Source organism: Sminthopsis crassicaudata, chromosome 1 (assembly GCF_048593235.1).
Source record: "Sminthopsis crassicaudata isolate SCR6 chromosome 1, ASM4859323v1, whole genome shotgun sequence".
Lineage (NCBI taxonomy): Eukaryota > Metazoa > Chordata > Mammalia > Dasyuromorphia > Dasyuridae > Sminthopsis > Sminthopsis crassicaudata.
The window spans coordinates 510163078-510187659 of NC_133617.1; the positions used below are offsets into that span (position 1 = coordinate 510163078).

General features: G+C 37.4%; 1 protein-coding gene across 4 annotated transcripts in view; it reads left to right on the forward strand.

Moving 5' to 3' along the window:
• Positions 1 to 21744, forward strand: part of TOM1L2 (target of myb1 like 2 membrane trafficking protein) — a 167064-nt gene extending 145320 nt beyond the window's left edge. For 2 of the 4 annotated variants that reach the window (XM_074281569.1, XM_074281571.1), the window contains 7 exons: positions 1582 to 1630; positions 2209 to 2332; positions 3720 to 3837; positions 5254 to 5329; positions 14438 to 14497; positions 16086 to 16122; positions 20736 to 21744. In XM_074281569.1, the coding sequence (XP_074137670.1) occupies positions 1582 to 1630; positions 2209 to 2332; positions 3720 to 3837; positions 5254 to 5329; positions 14438 to 14497; positions 16086 to 16122; positions 20736 to 20884 (613 nt within the window). In that variant the 3' untranslated portion in view covers positions 20885 to 21744. Of the gene's footprint in view, positions 1 to 1581; positions 1631 to 2208; positions 2333 to 3719; positions 3838 to 5253; positions 5330 to 7250; positions 7317 to 14437; positions 14498 to 16085; positions 16123 to 20735 lie in introns of all 4 variants that reach the window. The other 2 variants (XM_074281572.1, XM_074281570.1) reach the window with 2 other exon arrangements.
• The last annotated feature ends 2838 nt before the right edge of the window (positions 21745 to 24582 follow it).

Here is a 24582-nt window from a genome sequence, read left to right on the forward strand (position 1 = left end):
TTACAGGTAAAGAAATCCCACAGTGGGTGTTTGAAGACCTCAATGGTAGATCCTACCACATACTTAGTAGGAACTTTATAAAGTTTTGTTGATTTGAAGCAGCATGAACAAATTCTAGCTATCAGAAATTCCCAATTTAGATAGAAATACCTGAGGTGGCATTTTTTTCACAAGATACCAAGTGATTTTCTTTTCTTTATTATTGACATGTGCAATCCAACCCATTCAGTTTTCTTCTGTACCATATGACACAAAAGAATATTAATAGCGGAGTGTTAACTTAAAAGTTACCTCATTCCTCAATTGCATTTTTGTGACTGCATCTGAGAGATTGAAGCCACATTGCATTAAAGAATTATCCCACCTAGATTTTACTTTTAAAATATTTCTTTTTCTATTTTGCTAAGAGTATATAAAAACAGAAGCATAAAAACAGAGACATTGATAAGTGTAGGAAGGAAGTCACAACAGCTGATAACACACCAACTTTAAAATAAATCATAGAAGCTTCTTTCTTCCCAAAAACAAGCTGGGAGGACTGGAGATGCAAGGGGGAAGGGAGGTGATGGAGTAGGTAGAGAGGCACAGAAAAGTCTGGTGCAAAGCTTCTAGCTACTAAATTTCCTTTTCATTTTCTGTTTAATTGTAGATTCTTGTACACACACACACACACACACACACACACACATGCATCTCTACACACTAAGTTTATGTCTTATTGAACAATTTAGAATGAGAATGGTTTGATTATGGATCAGAAGAGGTTTGATTCTATAGCCAGCAGAGCCCAAACAATCCCAAGCAAATGGTCAGGAATGACACTTCCTATTAGGACAATCCAGTAGCTACTCCCTGGCTTTCATGGATCTTTTCAAGAGGTTGAGGTCCCAGAAGTCTCTATCTTGACTTTGTGGTCCCATCCACTTTTCTCAAAGAGTTGGTTGAAGTAATCCACTTAACCATCAGCCAAATAGTTATAGACCTCTGTCTTTATTCAGTACCTTTCTCCCTGGACCCCTTCTCCCTGGACTGGCTGGGAGAGAGAAAGGTGGGGAGAGAGTAGATATTATAGGCATTAACTAATTATTCTTTATAAGAGTCCTGTATAATAGTGAGGGGTCCCAAGATTATTACCTTCGTTTTGTAGATAGGATGCTGAGGTACCCTCAGATCATAGGGGGAGGTAATGGAAGTTGCCAAGGCTGGTATGTAGCCTGATAGTGTTTGGGAAATGGTGGGTATTGCTCGTAATAAACTAATTTTACATACCACTTACTAATACATATACTTCCCAAAATATTCCATCTTGATGGTGTGAGATGAAAGTCAGAGAATCTGCATATGTTTACTCTAGATACCTCCTTACTGCCTCTCTCCCCTAACTCTGGGAAGGCATGTGAAATTGTGTTTGTGTTCCCTAATGAGCTCCCTAAAGAGATTGGGGGCTCCTGCCCTCTTCAAGTAATACCAAGATCCTTCTTCTCTCCCAGACAACTGAGATTTCCCTCATACTCAAACACTTAGCAGATTGTTGTTTGATCCCTTTCCCCATTTGTTCTTTCTTTTCCTTTACTCTGCCAGGTTTGAACGGTACAGGTCAGGTCGTTCTGCTCAAAATACCAGTAATGGAGTAAGTATCTATTCAGAATCCCAAATGTGGAAGTGGGCTGGTTGTACCCCCTATCATATCTTGATCTCTGGTCTCTGTTATTTGCATTTAAAGGTGTTTTGAGTGAGTGAAAAACATAAGCTTGAATTGCCAATATTCTTGGGGAGACCATAGTTGGAGATGAATCTCATCTTAATTGCAAGTTAATGAATCGCAAATAGGAAGAAATCATTTGCAAGGAAAAAAAAGTTGTAGAGGGTGGGAAAGGAGAAAGCATAGAAGGCAAAGGCAGACTATTCTGAAATTTGAGTGTGATCACATTATGCCAGCAAAGTCTGATTGATAGGATATTTCTAACTTCTTTTTACATTCACCTGGTTCCTGCTCTGGTTCAGGAATTGGCAACTTTTCACTGGTGCTACCACCTGGCTACCAGCCGGGAAGCCATTAAAAATCAGAAGGCTATTAAAAATTGGAAAATAGTATGCATGCTCAGGTTATCAACTCCTATTCTAGTTTGTAATGACCTTGCTTGTTCTTTAACTCTATAGCAAGAAATATGGAACAAAAAGTTTACTGCCTCTCTAATATCCTGACAGGTCCTCAATGAAGTAACTGAAGATAATTTAATAGATCTTGGTCCTGGTTCTCCAGCTGTTGTGAGTCCAATGGTGGGTAATACAGCACCACCATCTTCTCTTTCCTCACAACTAGCCGGTCTTGGTAAGTATTGTATTTAATGAAGTCTTTCTCTTTGTGAATTTCTTCAATCCGCATACATCATTAGAGGCCATATTTTCCAGTGAATTTATGTGAAGCAGAATTCTAAATATTTACCTACCCTTCTTTCCAGTTAGATGAGCGTGGGGATAATTATTTTTCTCAAAACAATGTAGTTTGTTTTTGACCATATTTATGATCTGTTTGTTCCTCACTACTCCATAGCAACTTTCCAAATTCTGTACTGTTTTTGTATTGGGGAATCATTTTTAAAAATTAATTAAATTGCAGCTACCTGAAAATTTAAATAATTCACTAAATCCTATGATTTCATTATCAAAAAAACTGCATGAGAATGATTGCTACTGTTATATGTATAATGGTAAGCTATAAAGGTAACAAAGGGAACATGCTTAGATTTGCTCATCCTAGGAAGTAATATAAAACATATTTAGATATTTCCTGCCTGACTCCAGCAATCCAACATGGGGAATTTGGGGATCCAGTTTCTAGGATTATAATTCATAGGTGCTACTATGTCATGACAAAAAGTCTTCTTTTAATTGGTTGTAGAGGCAAAAGAACTGGTGACTCAGAAGTAACTAACACAAAAGAAACTGGGTCTTCCTGTGTTCATGGACACAGTGTCTGGGTGAAAAATAGGGCAGCTGCTTTTCCCCCAACCAGAAGCTAAAAGTAGCTCTCATCATCATCAAGGAAAAGAGACTGAGAGATTGGCGTGTCACACATTTTGTATGTATACTCAGTTTCCATTTAACCATTCCTCTTGCCATTAAGAAGAGTTTTCATCATCACCTGTTACCAAGCCCTGAGTCATTCTGGCTGAAAACTGACCCCAAATTACCACCTATTGGTTTGAAACTAGGCAGAGAATATCCATACATGCTCTGTAAAATTCACCTACTAGGACAAATCTGAACATATTTCCACTGTTCCATAGTTAATAGCAGGTGAAAATAAGTGCCTACGATTTTTTACTATCCCTTTCTCTTTTTCACTTTCATCAAATAACCTGTTTGACCTTGGACAAATCACATAATTCTTGCAGCTTCAGTGTCCTGCAAAATGCATGGCTTCTGAAATCCCTTCTAGGTCTAAATCTGTGATCTTGTGATCCTTCTTGCTGGTCTTTCCCTCCTCTTCTGTAAATTGAAACTTTCCCATTCACTTACAGGTTGATAATTAAAATACATTTATCCTCATCCAAATCCCATATCCCCATCCCTGCAGCTTGTTCCCTGCTCACTGAGCATGCTAGAAATAAACAGAATGTCTTCCAATCTGGTATAAAATGTTCACCTTAACCCATTTTCTGTCTTGGAGAAAAGTGGTATATCTCTGACCGACAGTTAATTATCATCATCTTCAGACTTGGGAACAGAAAGTGTCAGTGGAACTCTCAGCTCTCTCCAGCACTGTAACCCCCAGGATGACTTTGATATGTTTGCCCAGACGAGAGGAAACTCCTTGGCTGAACAGCGTAAGACGTAAGTAGGGGGCTTTTTAGTGGCACTCTAAAGAAATTGGGAGGAAGAGTAATTGACTCAGTCTTGGGTAAAAGCCAACACAAAAGCGTTTCTATTCATAAGGACCAGCGATACTAACCAGAACTTTGAAATGTGGGACTGAAGATTTGGCCTGGTAAGGATATTAAATGAAATTCCTTTTCTCCCCAGTAGAGGAGTTTATTTGGTAGCAGTGTCCATTACAAACAGGGACTTTTCTTTTTTTCTTCTTTCTCTAAATCACTGTTCAAAATAAAACAAACCCCACAACCTGCCCTTGGAGATTATATTGAGTAAAATAGGTTACTGTATAAATTGGAACTGAAAAAAAAAAAGAGTTTTACATGCAGTTTATATTAACTTTGAGGAAGATCAATATAGAGTACCTCCCTGATCTCTTACCTAAACATCAGCATTTGATAGAGACATGGAAGCTGTGATATTGTTTCTACAGCAGGCACTTTCTTGGATTCTTTCAAACTTTTTGGCTTTTTATTTTGCTTTGGCTTTTTTTCAAAATTTTTCCCAAGTAAGGATGCTTTTTCATGCCATCTCTGTCTTTCCCTTAGGGGCACCACTGCCTTTTGCTCATAGGGAGTATTAGGTCCTATTTTCAGCAACCTTCTTTGTCCCTTTTGATTAGAAACAAACCTGAGCAACTAGGTGGCACGTTGGAGAGAACTCTGAACTTGGAGTAGGTTTCTTTATCTCTAGAATATGCATCTACCTCACAGAATTATTATGAAGACCAAATAAGATAATGCCTATAAAGCCCCTTGCAGTCTTGAAAGTACTATATAAATGTTGGTTATGGACATATTCCAAGATTCTAAAGACAGAACAGTAGTCCATCTCTCTCATTTTGGCAACTTCATTGGAACCAATTGTTTGTGTAACAGAGAAAAGAAAAACTGGAATAGGAGGGAGGGGAGAAGAGACTGCCCTTCTTTTTCATAGATATGATAGCTCCAGAGCCCCATTATTCAGAAGCCTTTGTTCTTAAACCTGCAAATGAAGTTTCTTTGTTTTTAATAATAATTAGCATTAACTTTGAATTTCTACATAAATCTAGTCTCAATTATATTTCATACTACTGAATTCAGACATTCTGTTACAAAACCTCGGAAGCATCCCAGTGAGATCAGTGTATGTGTTTTTCAAATGAGAGAAAAGTCTCAGGAAATTAAGACTCAGGCCACAGTTAATACCTAATTCTCCTAATTCCTGTCATATATCAGTAAGGTAACATGATCCCTTAATTTCTTCCCCACAGAGCCATTGGGAAGACTTTCTTGTATATTCAAGAAGGGGACTACATTTCAAATCATTCAGAATAGAAACTTAGCCTCCATCATCATTAGCTTGAAATAAAATTGTTTGCCTTTGCTTTGTTTCTAGAGTCACTTATGAGGATCCTCAAGCTGTGGGAGGACTGGCCTCTGCATTAGATGTTCGAAAACAGAACACTGGAGTGGTAGGTTTTTAAACCTGTTTCCCCATGTGGAAAAAAAGATGTTTGAAAACAAAGCTCCCCAAAAGAAAAGAATTGTTGAATAAATCCAGCTAAAAAAAGGGAGAGCTCCTCTTAGCAATGAACAGGATAGTCCTTCATTGAACTATACATAAAGAGCTGTAGCCCTGTTATTGGGGCACAACTTAGAATTTGACCTCCAGCTTGGACTGTTTTGATATTTTGTTCTTCAGGGAGAGAAAAATCCAGTGAAAGAGGTTATTTAGAAATATTATATTTACTTAAGGAAGGAGTTTCACAAAGAAGGAGCATGTAGTTTGTATTGTTAGCATGATTATTAAGAAGTATTAAACCTATATGAGGTACCAATCTTGAGATATTTAATTTTTTTGAGTTCTTATAACAAAAAAGAAGAGTTGGGTAAGTGAATGGTCATGACTATTTGCAGAATTAGAGAGAATTCACCCAAAATTAAATTTCTAATAGAATTTGAGAAGGTCCTTGTTTATAAGTATCACTCCTTACCCCTCACCTCATGTGACTTCTTACAAGGGGGATCAAATAACATTTTGAGAAAAATGAAGAGAAAGCAACCAGAAGAGAAAAATGAGGGCTTTTCTGCCTATTTAAGCATCCCTCTACCCCCACCCTTACTAGAGCTGAGAGGGTAGAGGATATGTGGGGGATAAGGGTATGGTGAAGGATGTGGAAGTTTGTGGGAGATAGGCAACATGGTAGGAAACTTTCCCACAGGTCCAATCTATTCTTACCCAGGAAGGAGTATAAAAGGACATTGGCCTCTTACTATTAACATTGCCATTTCTTAAATCTTTATTTTGTTTAAATGAATTTGCAGGCATACAACACAGTAATATTCCATTCAGTTTTGCCTCCTGCAGAAAAACAAAACAAATAGCAATGTAGAATCTACCAGTAGAACGTTTGATGAATCACAACAGCAGTGTCCCTCTCTATATCAGCCACTAGGGAGCATTGAAGAGCTAATCCAACATCTGCCAGGACCTGGGTCTGTTTCATAATAATTCTGGGCTTTGCTTTCCCCATAAGGTTACTGAACTGCAGCAGCCCTGATCACATTGGCTGACCCAAAGCATTTCCAATATCACAACCTCTCCTTTTTTTTTTTTTTTCTTTTTTTTGCTAAATGAAATGTGAAAATCCAGATATAAATGTGTAGCTATTTTTTAATTGAGCTAGTATGGGAAAACTAATATTCAGAGTAAAAGAACCCATCCAGGTTTTGAATTACAACTGTAGTGATCAGGAATAAATACTTTTTTTCCTTGATGGTGAACACTTTGGCCCAAAATCTTGCTAATATCAGCAGTGCTAGGAACAAGGTGTTTTCTGTCATTCACACTGGCATAAATGTTCCTTTGTACCCAATGTTTATCATTTCAGAAGACTTAGAGCAACTATATAAGTTGACTGGTCAAAGTATTGCAATCCTGGTAGATTTAGTGGATGTGATAAACTTTAACCTGTTTAAGTTAGCGGCTTGGATCGCCCCACTGTTTTCAAAGATCCTAATTTCTGTCTTATCAAATAATGGGTTTTTAATTGCTTGATTTCTATATTTCTTGATTGGAAGAAGCCAAATTCTGTCATCTGTTAAGAGACTTGGAAATTATATAAAAACAAGTTAACTCTCTGGGAAGTATATCTCTCCAATTAAGTATTTATGATGATGTATAATAGTGAGTTTCTTCTTGATCACTAAACCTTTTTTCTCTTTTACAGAGGGACTGAGGGAAACATTGTGGGTTTTCATGGGTTTTTAATTGAATAAATAAGTGAATATGAACAGTAACTTTTCTTTCACTGCTGGTACACTATTAACTTTTTTTGTCATGAGTATTGCTGTGATTTCTTTCTTTCTGGGACATTTCTTTTCTCTGCCCAGAGGAGAGGTAAAAGTGGGAACTCCGACATGGAGCCTATAGACAAGTGGCTAATTACACAAGGAATGGTGAGATATCACCAGTAAAAGCAAAATCTCCTATTGTCCCTCCCTCCTCCTTACCTCCCCCATCCCTGCCTTTGTAATAATCATCTTCTATTTACCTTCCCCAATCTACTGAACCTTTGTGAATCAGACAGTACAAGGTTTCTTTTGAGAGCCAAATTTCTGCTTTGTTATAATATTCTTAAACTAGCCTTCCAGACTAGTAAAACACCTGAAGTACTTTTCAGATGCTATTTATGTTGCCCTTAATTTTTAAAATAAGCTTGGAATGGGCAGTGAATCCCTTTTCTTCCTTTTACTGTCTTGATAGCCATATGCAGTATCTGATTTTCCAGGATAAACCCAAGTTTTACAGGTGATTTAGTTCTGGGAAGTGATACTTTTAAAAGAATTAACTAAAAGTAAACCAGTCAACAAAGAACATTCATGTTGCACATGCACTTTGAAAACTTGAAATTGAGATGAGCTCTCTTTCCTTTTAAAGTGCCCTTAGTCCTTAGGCTTAAATAGATATTGACCTATAAAATATAAATTCTTTGCTTTCTACCCATGGCTTCCATTGTATTTGACTTTTGGGTAGCCATTTTACATTTTATCAATACTTATTGAATTCCTGCTACATATAAAGCATTATCTTAGCAAGTTTGGGTGTGGAAATGGGGGAGCTTACAGAGATATTGAAAAACTAGGAAAGCATGGTCCCTAAATTCAGAGGGCTGAAAATCTTGGGGGGAGGGAAAAAGAAAAAAAAAGCACCTGTGAGGACACAAAGAACATAATGCTAACTCTGTATGTGATATGTGGAAGGGATATGCAACAATTAGTGATAAATTGGGTTTAAATTAGCATAATTGGGGCAGCTAGGTGGTACAGTGGATACAGAGGACCTGAGTTCAAATATGATCTCAGACACTTAACACTTACTAGCTGTGTGATTGTGGGCAAGTCACTTAATCCCAGTTGCCTCACCAATAAATAAATAAATATATAAGCATGATTTTCTTTAATTTGGAGAGTTTTATCCATCTCAGTTTTTGAAAATATTAGCTCCTACTTGAGGGACCTCTAAACTCCTCCGCTGGAACCTCTAAACTAGGCTTAGTGGCTGAATAGAGGCTTTAAGGATGTTGAAAATACTCAACAATACTCTAATAATAGTCATATTTAGGAATCCTTAAGTAGCTAGTATTTTTAGTATTTTTTTCTAATTGACCTTAGAATCCCCTAAAATACAAACCAGTATAAGCTTACCATGTGAAAGCAGTTTGGGGAGGACATAACCATGGAACTCCAAGTATACTGAAACATATGATCTCTTCTAAGTTGTATCAGCTCTTCTACATCTCTCTCTCTCTCTCTCTCTCTCTCTCTCTCTCTCTCTCTCTCTCTCTCTCTATCTCTCTCTCTCTCTCTCTCACACACACACACACAACACACACTCACACACACACACACACACACACACACACACTCTCTCTCTCCCTCAAAATACTGGGAATTAGACGGGAAAATTGGGAATTAATTCTATGATCTCTTTATAACTCCATGTAATTCTTTGACTGAATTGGAAGAATCTATTCCCTTTTCTTTATCTTTACTATTTTGCCTTGTGGTCATTACTCCTGTAAAAAAGGATACTGCAGCCTTCCTGTAGACAGCCCTGCTGGCTGAGTGAACTGGAGCCAACATCTGCCTCCATTGACACAGGCTGCTTCCTTGCCATGTAAATGCAATAGAGTTCTCTAATTTCCCTATACCCCTTACAACAACAAAAAAAAACTAACAGTTACTTTTAACCTGGTATCTCTTCTGCCTGACTGTAGTTTTTGTTATTGTTTTTAACAATATGTATTAAATGCTTTGCCACTATTTACAATAGAATGGAAAACCCCAGTCTTTCTAAATCTCCATAGTGCAAGTTCTTTATTTGGTAACTTTTTGTACCACTGAGTGAGAACAGGAGGAAGAAGCTGTTATAGCCCTAGGTCTGAGTGAATCCTGGGGTTTAGAGAAGTATTTTACTATCTCTTGTTAAGTGGCACCAGTTATATAAATTGCAGAATTAAATTAAATCCTTTGATCTCAGAAGTCAATAAATAACAGGTATTGAGTTTTTTACACATTTCCCAATCACTCGTTCCCATGTAACTTTTCCTTTGCATTTTGCTCCTCTCTCCTTCCCATTTTACCCCTTTGTCTTTATCCAACTTTAAAAAAAAAAAAAAAAAAAAAAAAAAAGATTTATTGAATACTCAGCCTTGTGAAAGGCACTTTGGAGGAGATAAAGCTATGAGATACAGCTTCCTATAAATGAACCTACCATCTAGTTGGCCAGATAAGATATAAGCTTGAAAGATAGTTAAAAAGCAATTTAAGATTTAAATAGCAGCTTAAGACCAACAATAGAAGAGATGTTACCAATCTAGGCATGATTAATTGTGATAGGAATGGTACAGACAAATAAGTGCTATTGGAATCCAAAAGAAGAGAATTCTTTAAATCAGAGTGGTCATGAAATATTCACTGAGGAAGTGAAATATGATTCAGGCCTTCTAAAATTGATCTGTTTAGTTTCTTTGGTTTGTTTTTGTTGTCTCTGTCATTGGAGCAGCTGGACACATGGATTAAAAAATAAAATCTAGACCTTTGTACATATCAAGAGTCTGTGATTTGGTAGTGTGAATATTTTGATTGGTGCTCAATCAAAACCTCTCTATAATTTAGTATATGTTCTTCAAGAATTGCTATGATTAAAAAAAAAAACTCATCTTGCACACAATGCAGTCAGATGAGCTTCTCCAAATTTGGCTAGGTCTGTCCTTCAGCCACATAGATACCAGATCATATTCAAAAGTCTTTCTGTCTTAGTCGAACTTGATGAAATTATTTGTTTCGTTGACAGACTTTGAGAACTCAAGATCAACTCAAAAGAGCAATCAAAGAAAGACGGTAGTGAAGGGATCCTCTGGATATGATCTCACATAAATCATGTGATCCTGCCTTTTCCTAACTCATTCCTAGCCCATTCTAGTAATGGCAACATTTAGCTTTAATTGTAGTACAACATCCCAGAAACCTAGAGTGTCAGAGTTTAGAAAAGACACTAGAGATCATTTAATCCAACTGCCTACAAATGAGGAAACAAGCTCAGAATAGTGTTGCTTAGTTCACATGAATAGTATAGCTAGGCAGAATTAAGACTGGAGGCCAGCTAAAGGGACTCTTAAATATGTTGCTTGTTCCTACTACCTCTAGTAGATGGCAATGGTTTAAGTTCCTTAAGACATCAGAGCATTTACTTTAGAAAGAAACCCTAAAAATGTTCCGCTCCAAAAGGCAGAATTAGTAGCAAGGAGTAGAAAATGAAGAATCCATTTCTAATTCAAAGTAAGAAAAACTTAAAATCATAACTGTCCCCAAAAGAGTGAGCTTCTTGTGTAGCGAGTTCTTCCCTACATATCTTCAACTAGAAACTAGATGACCACTTAGCAGAGCACTTGCAGTATGATTCCTGTTCTAGCATAGGATGGGTTGGAATTGAGCAATTGTAGTACAATCAGAAAGTCTTGGGTTCAAGCCCCATTACTGATCCTCCCAGTTGTGTTACTGTAGGCAAGTTGCTTGACTTCTCTGGGGCCCAGTTTCTCATCTATAAAATGGATTTAATATTTGTAGTACTTATTTCGTGGAGGTAGTTATGAGGTTCAAATGACATAGTGTATATAAAATGCTTTCCAAACCTTAAAATACTTTATCAATATCAATTATTATTATTATGACCTCTGCAATCCCTTCCAATTCTGCTGTACAGTCTTTTCCTAGCTTGTTAGCCCCTGGAGAATAAAACTTTTTCTATTCCTCACTATCAGTTTCCTTTGAATTAGTGTTTCTATAGCCATTCACAAGGACAGGAAAAACTTCTTTTCCTTTTTAAAACAGTGTCCTGTTCAGGTTTATGTCTGACCACATATATGTGATTAGAAATCATCTAGTATTATAGGAGAGTGTTTATTAGGATATGAAGGTTCAAATAGCTCATCTGTGCATAACCAAATCTCTGTAGTATGTCTGTTAACAAATATATTTGATGGAAATTCCTGCTCTGGAGTCTCCTGACCATTAGAAAGGGAAAGTTCCTTAAGAGCAAGGACTGTCTGATTTTTGTCTTGTACATCCAGCAAGTATTAATGTTATTATTGTAGGCCCTTTAAATATGCTTGTTGAATAAATGAGTGAATGAATGACCTTTCATACAGTAACTACTTCATTCCAGCAATTTCTGAGTCATTTGTTTCCCAAATTAGAAAGCCAGTGCACCACAGAGTTGAATGATTTGCCTTTTAATTATAGAATCCTAAAATGTTAGAGCTAGAAAAGACTTGAGTTCCGCTAGTCCAACCCACTCGTCTAAAAGATGGGTAATGACTTATTAAGTTCATACAACTAATTGAGAACTAGAATCTAACTCCCCTGGGTCCCAGTCATAGATTCCATTGGATTATAGGATTTAAAACTGTAAGGAACCTTAAGAGGTCATCTAAAGCCCTCCTTTCATAGTAAAAGTAAACATAGAATGTTCTTTTATTACATTATTCTGTTTTTCTTTGATCTGATTTCAGATTTCACTTTAAAAACACCTATAGACATATTTAATCATTTGGATTCCTCCTACATGATTTGTACATTACTTGTTGGTAAATCAAAAAGAGTGAACAATTTCCCCCACGCTCTAACTTTTGGATTTTCCTGAAATCACCATCCTGAGGAGATTCAGTATTAAACTCATTTGTTCTTAGGCCATATTAGCTTTCAGTAAAAGAAAAAAAAAAAAAAAAAAAGAATTCCTTCCCTCATGTAACTAATTGGAGAGGGGAAGAAATATTGAAAGATAGCTAAAAGGCCCAGTGGATAGAGGTTCTGAGCCTGGAGTAAAGAAAACTCATCTACTTGAGTTCAAATATGACCTCAAACACTTACTTAGCTATGTGACTCTGGGCAAATCACTTAGCCCTATTTGTCTCCATTTTCTCATCTGGAAATGAGCTGGAGAAGAAAATGGCAAACTTCTGTAGTTCTTTGCCAAGAAAACACCAAATGGGATCATGGAGAGTCAGACATGACTAAATAACAGAAAGAATGTTGGAGAGGAATTCACAGAAAAGTCAGGAGTATCTGAATAAGCATCTGAGCCTTGGAAATAATATTTTAAAAAACTATACATCCTAGCAAACACTTTTTTATCTTGAAGAAAGCAGAAGACAATAATGATGATCCTTATTTATTTATATATATATATATTTTTTTTTTTTAATTTTTTTTTTTTAATTTTTTTGCTGAGGCAATTGGGGTTAAGTGACTTGCCCAAGGTCACACACCTAGCAAGTAGAAGTGTTAAGTATCTGAGGCCAGATTTAAACTCAGGTTCTCCTGACATCAGGGCTGGTGTGCTATCACTGCACCACCTAGCTGTTCCCTGTTTCTATAATTCTTGATGGCTTATGAGGCATCTTTCTCAGAAATAACTCTGTGAATTGAGGGAGGAGTGAAAATATTATTCCAAACACTATGTAGATATAGAGCTGTATGTAAACACACTAAAATATACAGATAATGTGACCTGCTTAAGGCTACAGAGCTAATAAGTGATGGAACAGGAACTCAAATCTAAGTCTTTTTTCAGGTTCTGGGCTTTTTCCATTACACTCCCCAACAAGGTATGAAAAAGGTATAAAAATGTGACATAGCTATCTATAAATTCCTAAATTATCACTATGTTTGAGATAATTCTTTACTTTCAAAGCAATAATTCTTGAGTACTAGCATTTTATAATTTCCCAGAGGCTGAATGTCCTCATTTAAAAATTTAAAAACTCTAAAAATTGGCACGATTTATGTATCTGCATGTATATGTGAAAGAAAGGCACATTTATCAACCATTTAGAAATAAGCATATTTTGCTTGTGTGGACATTACTTTATTGCCCACACTAAGGATTTTTAGCACATCATCATATCAGGTATTTGTGCCTAGAAAAGTGACTAACTCCTGCTTTGTTCCCAGAAATAATTGTGGAGAGGTTTTTTTGGTCTGTTTATTTTAAAATTTTTGATGAGAGATTTTGACCATTCAATCTGCTTAAATTCTCAGACAATTAAATAAACCATTAGGTTGAAAATAAAAACAACAGACAAAATTCTTCCTCCTTCTGGAAACCTCCTCAATCTTCTATGCTTCCAGGGAAATGTGAGACCCACTTTATAAAAACTATTCTAGAGCCCAGGTCAGGATTACTATTTCCTATCCTCAGAACACCCTCATCTCTCCTTATTGTCACACCTATCCATCTCATTCCTCTCCCTTCCACTCCTTCCCATCAACAAAAAATTTCAAAATTCTTTTGACTAGACAAATGAAAGAGCCAGAAGTAATCTTCAAATAAATGCTTTAAAACCTTTCATTTTCAGCAGGTTGGCCACCCACGGTCACCCTTGTCTGTAGTACCAGTGTTTTCCACTGCCACTAACAGTTCAGTTGTCAGATCAGACCTGACAGGAATCTCAGAGATAAGAACTCGCATCAGTTGGATTCCAAACTCTAATACTGATGCTGACTAGTGACAGTCAATGCAGTTACTATATATTTACAGTTTGGTTAATTGAAATCCAGAATTTAGCAAAATTCCAGGATTAGTATCTGAGATTGTGGCTTTCCACAATCCTAAGCGTTGACTTAGTTGATTCTTTTCAAAGACTAAAATAAGAGTCAAAAAGTTATCCATTTTAAGAACGTGTACTGCCATGTGTTCCCTCCCCTACCTTAGTATCCCTTTTGGTTTGCTCCACTTTTTATGATTTCTCTCCTTCCACTCCTTGTTTGGTTTACCCTGCCTATTTATGATTTACTTCACATGTTGCTCTTACATATTTGGTTGCTGTTTCAATGCATTCTTATGTTTAAATTTGTGTGCCTTGTTGGTCATGTTTTGCTCAGTATATTTTGAGTTTGGTTGGGGAGGCGGGTGGTTTTTGATTATTTAATTTTGTACCCGGTATTTTGTTTTCTTTTTGCCCTGGCTGTTTGTGGGTTTTGCCTGGCTCGGTGGCCCTCTTTGCTGCATTCCATAGATCCCTGTTGCGCAGTCCTCTGTCATGGATGACATTGAGGTGTGGCTCAGTACGGACCTGGTGAGATTTTTGACTTTTTATATATATATATATATATTTTTTTTTCTTCTTAATCTCCCTTCCCTGAAAACTAGAGTTATCCATTTTATATACTAACAAAGTCAGTAAAAAGTTTGCCTTCAATAGCAGGTAGTCTACATGAGTGTCTGGTCTTTCCAGCTTAGCAGGGTGCTTCTATCTGAAGTTCCAGTCAATCTGTAGTATATTCTAAGTCTCATATATGATTGAAAACTCATTCTCCCTTCTTTCCCCTTCCTCTCTTTCCCCAACCTTCAGGGTTTGTTTGTTGGTTGGTTTGTTTGTTTGTTTGTTTGTTTGTTTGTTTGTTTGTTTGTTTTTAAACCTCCATCAGACTTCCCCCATGTGTCTCTTTGATTTGTAATTGAATTTTAAGACCCTTTCCTCTATGAGCAGTGTTTCTACCATAATTATTAAGAATATAGGGGAGAAAAAAAATCACCCTTTATACTATTAGAAATTACATTGCCAGTGAGATGATGAGGAAGACTTGATGGTGCTCGTGTTTCATGGAGAATGATTCCAATATCTAGACTGTCCCCTAACAAACTGTTCTCCCATAGCACTAGTTGCATCAACTGCCCAGATGTTAGAAGGCACAACTATTTAGCAACCTTTAATTTCCTTCCACTATTGTTAGATGAATCCATGACAGAGCCAGAACAAAACCAAGACCTCTCCCACTCATCTCAAGCACTTGTGCCAACTTCAAAGAAAATGAGACTTTCCAAAGCAGTTCATTGTCAAGTAAAACAGTACTTAAAATCTAATATAGTCTATCAGTTTCTTTTTCATGAAAGTAAAAATATATAGCTTCCTTATTAACCTGGGGTGCTTTTCGCTTCCCATTCACCTTCCCAAAAACCTTTCATGTTATAGTTTTCTTTGGCAAGGGAGATATATGGTATGAGAATAAGATCCATGGGAGTTTGTTAATTGTTTCTAAACTGTCAGTTTCTACCCTGGTTTTATAACACTCCAGAGTGGGTCAATCATATCTGTGAGTATAATGAAATTCTCAAAATGAAATAATTATAATTAACTTTAATTAAAATTTCTAATTTAAAAATACAGTAAGTATTGGAGGTGATAGGAGCCTGGTAAGATCCAGTAGTATTTCACAATTTCAAAAAGGCTGAGAAACATAGCTTTCACAAAGGATGTATTTCTTCCTCTTCAGTAGCTTTTCTTTTCTTCAGAAATAAAGAGGCTAAAAGAAGGAATGGAAATTAATTGCAGTTAGAACAGTCAGTATTCATCATCTGTAGCATATGCTCATAGTTTCTGCCACCTTATGACCTGAGAGAAACATCACAGAACCCTAATGGGGATGTCATGTGATTCATCCCTTGACTTGGATTGGATGATACTTGTTTTATAGCAAAAAGAGAGCTGCATACCTTTCCCTATTCTGCCTAGCTCTTGAGAATCTAAAGGCCCTGGTTGTAAATATACCAGCCATGCTGTGTTTCCATGGACCAGAGAGGACAGTGGAAAAGATAAAGTGGAAATTGAAGGGCTAGAACACCCCTGGGGACACTAATTCTACTTGTCTTTGTTCCCATCACAGAAAGGTGATGAGCCGGAGGAAGGAGTCACCAGTGAAGGTAAGCATGTCGCACACAAAATGACCTTTGCTGCCAAAGATTTTTTTTTTTCAACATGCTTAGTTAGTGAGCATTGACTCAAGTCCATTTGAGGCATTATGACAATTACAGGAAAAAAAATAACACGTGGTTCCTCTAAGGAATTCACAGTCCAATTGGGGAGACATGTATGAAAAGTCAAATACCAGCATAAGACAATATGTGAGCCTGCCAATTTCTCTTTCCACTCCCCCCAAGCCTATTCTTGCCTAGAACCAACCAGAGTCAGAGCCATTATAACAGTGGAAGTGTTCTCTTCAAAGTCAGGGAAGAGAATGGCATTGGAGCATTGTGACTGAACTGCATCAACCATCCAGGGAGAAAACTCAGGTGAAGCCTTAGAGACTGAGTACTTACAGAAATAATAGGAGTAAGCTACTTAATTTTTTAATTAAAGTAGTTTGGAAATTGAGCAGTTTATTCATTATGCTGATTTTGAGCTCCTTCCACTACTTCTTCTTATTATTCCTTCCCCTACCTCTTTTTGATGAATTTGAATTGCTCTCTTGGTTAAAATTAAGTTAGGTGATCAACAGTATTGTCTTCTCTTTCCCTTCTCCCTAAGAAAGAAACCTACCATAGAAGATTGCAAAAGCTCCCAATTAACATTTTTCTAAAAAAGGAAATTAAGTTTTCCATTGAGATGAGCTTCACTTTGCCACCAAGAGGAGAAGATCTTATAACATGAGATTTTTGCCATTGTCCACTGTCCCCAAACCAAGTATAGTGAGGTCTTTGATAGCATAGGGAAAATTGTATATGAAGTCATAGCCAATATTTGGAGCTCTCAAGCCAGCCCAGGAAGAGCACGAGAATATTAGAGAATAAAGAAGCCTTAAAAACCTTCCATTTAGTCCAATCTTTTGTTGCCTGAAGTCCAGAGAAGGAAGTGATTTGCCTATTGTTAGCTGGTGATAGCAGACCTTGAACTAAAAACCAGGTCTCTTTACTCAGGTCTGGTGTATTTGCTACTGGGCCACATCAAGTATGACCTTTTAGGAGCCTGGGAGACATAAAACTGAATAAATTCTGTAGTGTTTAATTTCCTCTTTAGCTTACCTACTGGAACCTTTGTAAAATGAGTTTTTTAAAAGCAGAAAAACTCCCAAAACTTACCAGCCCTTTCCCTCTTTTTGAATTTAATATCCTAGCAGCCCAGTAACTCAACCAAAAGACTCAGGTTACATTTGCATGTTAGAGGCATAGCAGGGCAAGTTTTGTGAGCCCTGTCCATTCTGTGGCTTAAGGTACAACACTCCTAGAAAAAATATTAAGGAACAAGTCCTGTCTAGTTGTATTGTCTTTGTACTCTAACTGTACAGTGTATAAATCCTACCCTGGCTATACTCCCCCACCCTAGCCCAATCAAACAAGCCAAAAAGGAACTTTTTTTTTTTTTTTTTTTTTGACAGTTGATTTGTTAGGAAGTAGTTTTTTGTTTTTGTTTTGTTTTGTCTTTGTCCCAGCTTTTTTCTTTTTTTTTTTTTTTTTCCTGAGGCTAGGGTTAAGTGACTTTCCCAGGGTCACACAGCTAGGAAGTGTTAAGTGTCTGAGACCAGATTTGAACTCAGGTCCTCCTGAATTCAGGACTGGTGCTCTATCCACTGGGCCACCTAGCTGCCCCCCAGCTTTTTTCTTAACTCCCTAAACAATCCCATAGTAGCCTTTCATTTTTCTCCATTTTGGTAAAGTGGTACCTCCAACAAAAGAATTCAACCCTGATGCCTATCTTTCCTCCCATCCATCCCACCCCATAACCATTACATCTTTAACCTAGTGTAGCCTTTTTCACTTTGATATGTAGTAGAGAAAGCTGTGCACTGAGAGGCAGGAGACTGGGTTCTAATCTAAGCTTCACCGATAATTCACTGTATAAACCATGTAATCCCTCTTTGGAACTCCTATTTCCTTCTCTCTATCACTAAGGTTGGGCTTCAGTACCTCCAATACTTTTCCTTTTTCCCCTTCAGGTAACCTCTTCTCTCTCCCCTCTCTTATCAAAACCTCCTCTCAGAAGGGGTCTGGTATTCAGACTGTAGTGTTATTGCCATTGTATCTCTTTTCCCAATAGATGCAGCCAAGTAACTTCCAGTAATTTCTTAATTTGTTCAGGAAACCTCATCTAGTACTTTAGGTCATTTGTAGCTCAGCTTATTCTTCCAAAATATCCCAGGTCTAAAAGATCATTAAACACTTCAACAACAATACTATATGATGATCAATTTTGATGGACGTGGCTTTCTTCAACAATGAGATGAACCAAATCAGTTCCAATTGTTCAATAATGAATAGAATGAGCTACACTCAGTGAAAGAACTCTGGGAAATGAATATGAACCACTACATAGCATTTCTACTCCCTTTGTTTTTGTCTGTTCGCATTTTTTATTTCCTTCTCAGGTTAATTTTACCTTATTTCAAAGTCCGATTTTTCTTGTGCAGCAAAATAACTATATGGACATGTATACATATATTGTTTTTAACTTATACTTTAACGTATTTAACATATATTGGTCTACCTGCCATCTAGGGGAGTGGGGGGGAGGAGGGGAAAAGTTGGAACAGAAGGTTTTGCAACTGTCAATGCTGAAAATTTACCCATGCATATGTCTTGTAAATAAAAAGCTATAATAATTTTTTTAAAATATCCCAGGTCTTAGGCCAGATTCTTATCTGATATGCTGCCCACCAAAAGAGCAGCAATTGAATTTGGAATTATGCTCAAAAAGTTATCAAACTATGCATACACTTTGAACCATCAGTGTTTCTACTAGGCTTATATTCCAAAGAGATCTTAAAGGAGGGAAAGGGACCCACATGTACAAAAATATTTGTGGCAACCCTCTTTATGTAGCTAGAAACTGGAAACTGCATGGATGCCCATCAATTGGAGAATGGCTGAATAATTTGTAGTGTATGAATGTTATGGAATATTATTGTTTTGTAAGAAATTACCAATAGAATGATTTCAGAGAGACCTGAAGAGACTTACATAAATTGATGCCAAGTAAAATGAGCAGAACCAGAAAATCATTATACACGACAGCAAACAAAATTATATGATGATCAGTTCTGATGGATGTGGCTCTCTTCAACAATGAGATGATTCAAACTAGTTCCAATTGTTTAGTAATGAAGAGAGTCAACTACACCCAGAGAGAGAACTATGGGAAATGAGTGTGGACCACAATACAATATTTCCACTCTTTCTATTGTTTGCTTCCATTTTTGGTCTCCTTTTCAATTATTTTTTTTTCGTCCTAAATCCAATTTTTCTTGTGCATCAAGATAACTATATATGTATGTGTGTGTATCTATCTATCTATCTATCTATCTATCTATCTATATATATATATATATATATATATATATATATATATATATATATATATATATATTTGGATTTAATGTATACTTTAACATATTTTAACATGTATTGGACATGTACTTAACATATTTTAACATGTATTGCCATCTAGGGAAGGGAGTGAGGGGGAAGTAGGGGGAAAATTGGAACAGAAGATTTTGTCAATGTTGAAAAATTACCCATGCATAAGTTTTGTAAATAAAAATCTATAATAAAAAAAAAGAACAGCAATGAACCAACTTGGATTCATTAAGCATTTTGTTCATAGCATTATATTAGGGCCTATAGGGGGGAATACGAAATGCATATATTTTGCATATTAAAAAATAAATTTGTAATACATTTATTCAAAAATTTTACAACTCCTTTGCACCAGGAGTTTGCTGATATATTAAGAATATAAGATGAATACATGTGAACTAACTGTTGTACAAGTCATTATGTAATGAAATTTTAAATTGTACAATGCTAAGAGAATATATGTATGAAATATATATGTATATGGTATATAAACATAGACACAGAGAGAAGTGCTAATTGTTGGCAAGCTAAATTCTGAAGAGGTTCAGAAAAAGAGATTATTGTGAGCCAGAATTAGGAAAGAATACTTCATAAAATAGTTATGCTAAAGAATGAAAACTGAATGGGGATAAGAATAAGTAAAGACAAGAGATGAGAGTATTGAATGGATAGATTTTAGGGACAGTGTGGTCAAAACTTTGAGTGAAGCACGCAGTAGGAAGAGACAGGGGGCAGTGTGTAGGAGTCCATGTTATAGAGGAGTCATGGGAAACAAATTTACAGTGTTAAGATCAAATCAGAAAATGAAAAACTAGTTAGTGAATTTTCTTAAAAAAAAAAAAAATCTTTTTTTTTGGTTCTTCAGACACAAGTCAGTTCACAGGATTTTAGACTAGACCTGGAAGAAATTTTAGAGGTCAATGAGTCCCTTTTACAAATGAAGAAATTAAGACTGAGACAGATGGATTGATTTACCTATTATTAAATTATTAAATGTCTGAAGGAGCATTTATACTTAGATATTGACTCCCAGATCTAGTACTCTGTGATGGTTTTATGGCCTTCAAAAATAGATGGTGCAGTGGAAACCATTTGAAGTTAAGTTTCTTGTGGAAAAAGTTGATATTTATTCATTTATTCTGGGCTCCTGTGGTAATTCTAGCTCTCAAAATGCTTTTGTGTTGCAGAGTTTGACAAATTTCTTGAGGAAAGAGCCAAAGCTGCTGAAATGGTCCCCAATCTACCTTCCCCCCCTGTGGAGGCACCAACATTACCCATAAACACATCTGGAAGAAAAAAACCAGAGCGATCTGAAGATGCCCTCTTTGCCCTGTGATGCATTTTCTTGGTCTCCTTCCTTGTGCTGTGCAGAAGAACACTACTGTCTGGTCACACCGTACTCTCCTCAGTTATGGAGAATGCTCACTCTTCATCATCCCTCCTGTATCTATTACCCTTTCCTACTTCCCAGTCAGTCATACCATTCTCACTAAAAAAGAAACTTCACCCATCTCTCCTTCAAACCCTATTTTATTTCCTCTAAGTTTCCCACCCTTCAATACTAGCTTTAACCACCTTTTCCTTTCTAGGCTGTGTGAAATTGGCTGCTGCTACTGAAACCCACCTTTCCTTCCCCTTGCTCCCGCCCACCCTACCTCCCTAGTTCCTCCTGAAAATCATAAATGCATGAGCTCATTTTTCTCATATTGGAAACCAAGTAGGGCAGAGAAAGCTGCTGCCCAGCCTTGAAATGATTTTTCAAGATGGTTTCCTATTTCCCTTGCCTTATAGCCAAATATTTAGCAGGAGACAATGGAGGATCCTTGGGGTCAGGATGGGGTAAAATAGAGAAACATCTTACTCATGATGTTTCCTATTATAGATCCAAATCATATCACACTCCTGCTCTAGAATTCTGCTTTCCACCTCTTTTATTTATCTGTCCCCTGGACTCCTGAATGGAGAGTCTAGATGAGTGCAGAAGGTATGTCAAGTCTCATGAGGTTTTCCATTCTTTTGTCTCTTCCTTTCACTGTGACTTTTTCCAATTTGGCTTCAGGAGGCTAAATGGTGGTCTGATGACTTCCCTCCTTTGGTTGTTCATCAACATGTATTAACTTGATATAGTTTAAAAAAAAAAAAAAAAAAACCTTGGGATATTTGGGATTTCTAAGCACTTTAAAAAATTTTGCATTATTTCCCAGTGTTCCAGAAAATTTTTCCTGTCAGTTTGTTGTATTATGTAGGTCCTTTGGGATCTCTCTTTCCAGGCATACCCATAGAAGACCTTTTGTTGTAAGCCCATGCCAATTGCTCTTTAGTGGATTTGGTTCTACTCACTTAGCTGGATAGAGCTTGAATTCTTTGGCAAAGGGTTGCATTGCCATCCTGAAGAAATTAGGGGTTGTAGAGAGTACACCCTCTGATGGAATGCAGTTTCTATATGGCTTCCACTAAATCTAGTTAATAAAAAGGAAGTTAAAAGGAAGGAAGGAGACCAGGGGTTGAGTATCAATGAAAATCGTATTAAATCATACAGATATTGATCACACAGCAGTTTGATTCTCTTATGTAGGCTTAACACTGATGTTCAATAATCTTACAGGAAGACATTGAGGATATCCTTCTTTGGTTCTCCCATCTCCTTAACTCTCATGCTTTAAAAGGATTTTGTACTAGGAACAGTTGCTCCCTGACCACTGGAGAAAGTGTTTTGTTAATGTATTGCATGTGTGACTCTAGAATAGTTATACAGTGAGCTTTGCACCTCTGCTGCCTACAAGCCACCTTATTGGAAGGAATGGCTGTCTAAGCCCTGCTTTGTTAGCTTGTTTGGGCTCCTGACAACTTTATTAGCTACTGTAACACTAAGGCACTTCTACACTCCTTTGGCCCTGCCCTGACACCACAGTCGTAAGCTTGGGTCTCTTCCATTGGACAAACTTGAAGTCAACTTTCTGCACCCTAGTCCCTTGTTTAGGGGAAGTGCTCTCAGTGCCTGTGGTCTGCTTCCACACTTTGACTCCCTGCAGATGCTTCCAGATCTGCAGGATAATCTGCAAAACTGACTAACAGGCTGCCTGAGGGAGGGTGTCCAGCTGTCCAAGGAAGTGGTGTTCACTTTGCCAGGGCTTGCATCCATCCATCAGGGCTTATTTGAAACTGGATATTTGAAGGGTTCTCATTTAACTCTTGTCTTCTTCCCCTGCCTTCCTGTCCAGAGCTGCCAGATGTTAAACCTTGCTACTGCACAGTAACTGGAAGGGAAAATGCTGCTGTAGCCAAGAGAGCTGTTCTTTGACTTCTTTCTTCTCGACATTGCATACACTTGGCTCTCAATAGCTTGCCCCTTGCCAGTACTTGAACTGACTTTCACCAGCTGGTATGCAGCTACTTGACATGAGTTAGTCTGAGTTTGTTTCATTTAGACCTGTTGAGTCAGATGCTGCTTTCTGTAATGGAGATTCTTAAAGTCTGCAGAGTTCCTCATGAACATCTCGGGGCAGATGTTCATCTTGGCCCAGAGTACAACCTGATGTTAATAGGCTAAATGCAGCTTCTATTATTGTGCATGTCATGGCCAGCCTAGGCCTCTCTGTGGCCCAGGGCAATGGCATGTATAAAGTCAAAGGAGTTTCAACAAGGGAACATGGGCTTAGAGCCATCACTGTTGGCTGGCAGAGAGCAGAGTTGATTAATTTTCTTCCTTCAGGAAAGAAAGGATATATTGGAATCAGGGACTAGATTTTGCAGAGACATGACCTGGCAGCTCAGGTTCTGGGTGAGGCTAAATATCATTCTTGTGGCTGAGCCAGAAGCCAGATTAAGCCCTGGCTGATTCTCATGGTGAAAAACCAGAGACACTAGTTGGACCACAGATATCTGTAACCTGAATAAGAATGAGTATTGTTCCTTCAGGCTTTTGAGAGTCAGTGAGTGTGCCTAAACATTGAGCCTAGAAAACTAACTCTTAGTTTGGACTTGCTGACTAGCAAGAATTAGCTCAACTTTAATAAAACCATACTCAACTATGATGACACCTAAATATCTTCCTTATGGAACTTATCTAGGCAGCTTTAAGTTGCTATTAATCTTTTCCTTGGGCTATACTTTTTTGTTCTCCCCCCCCCCAAGATCTTTGCTGTGGTCTGTCACTCCCATTTTCACGGCTTCCTCCCTAATTCTAGACATTCTTCTTGCCTTCTTATGTTTCCTTCTATTTATTCTCACTTCCTCCCACATTCTTGCCTTCTTTCCTATTTTCTCTCATTTTCCCTTTCATGTGGCTTTTCCAGCCAATGTTCTGCAATGTCTTTATATCTAATATTCTCTTATCATTTAAAACCTGAGGAGGTGGGGGAGTGGCACAGAATACTAAAATCAGGTTTATGCCAGAGGGGTTCAGTTATTGTTTCTTTCTTTCTCATCCTCTTCTCTATTGACTTGAGCTCTGAAATTGAGCTACAATAACTACCCTCTTAGAGGGACCAGAACTGGCTTATTTTCTGCCAAACTTGCAAACATCATTGGGCGAGATGCCTTAATATCTTTTCTTTCCAATCATATTATTCTTATGCTTTCTCCCTTTGTCACAGCCTGTGAAGGCTTTCAAGGAATCCATCCAGGCAGACAGCTTCTGGCATGAAGTAACTTTAAGGCATCTCTCAGGCACAATTGGAAGCACATGGACCCATCCAAGACAAAATTAGGTTCCATCCCCCCAAAACTGTAGAGCATGAATGGTCCTCTTGTTGTTTGAAACTTCTTAAATTTCAGATTTGAGTCACCATCATCTCCAGGCCCCTGTGGATCCAATGTCTTTATGTAGGTTTCTAAGGTGGTTAGTCAGACCTTGAGAAAGCCATGTAGCTCCAAGTTCTATAGAAGGATTAACAAATGGGATCCACAAGATGAATCTGTGTTCTTAAGTCACTGATCACATCCAGATTGGGGTAATAATTTTAATTATTTCAACTGCCTTTTGGATTCTGATTTTCTTTGGTACTATTTATGATCCAGTACCTTCAGAAGTCT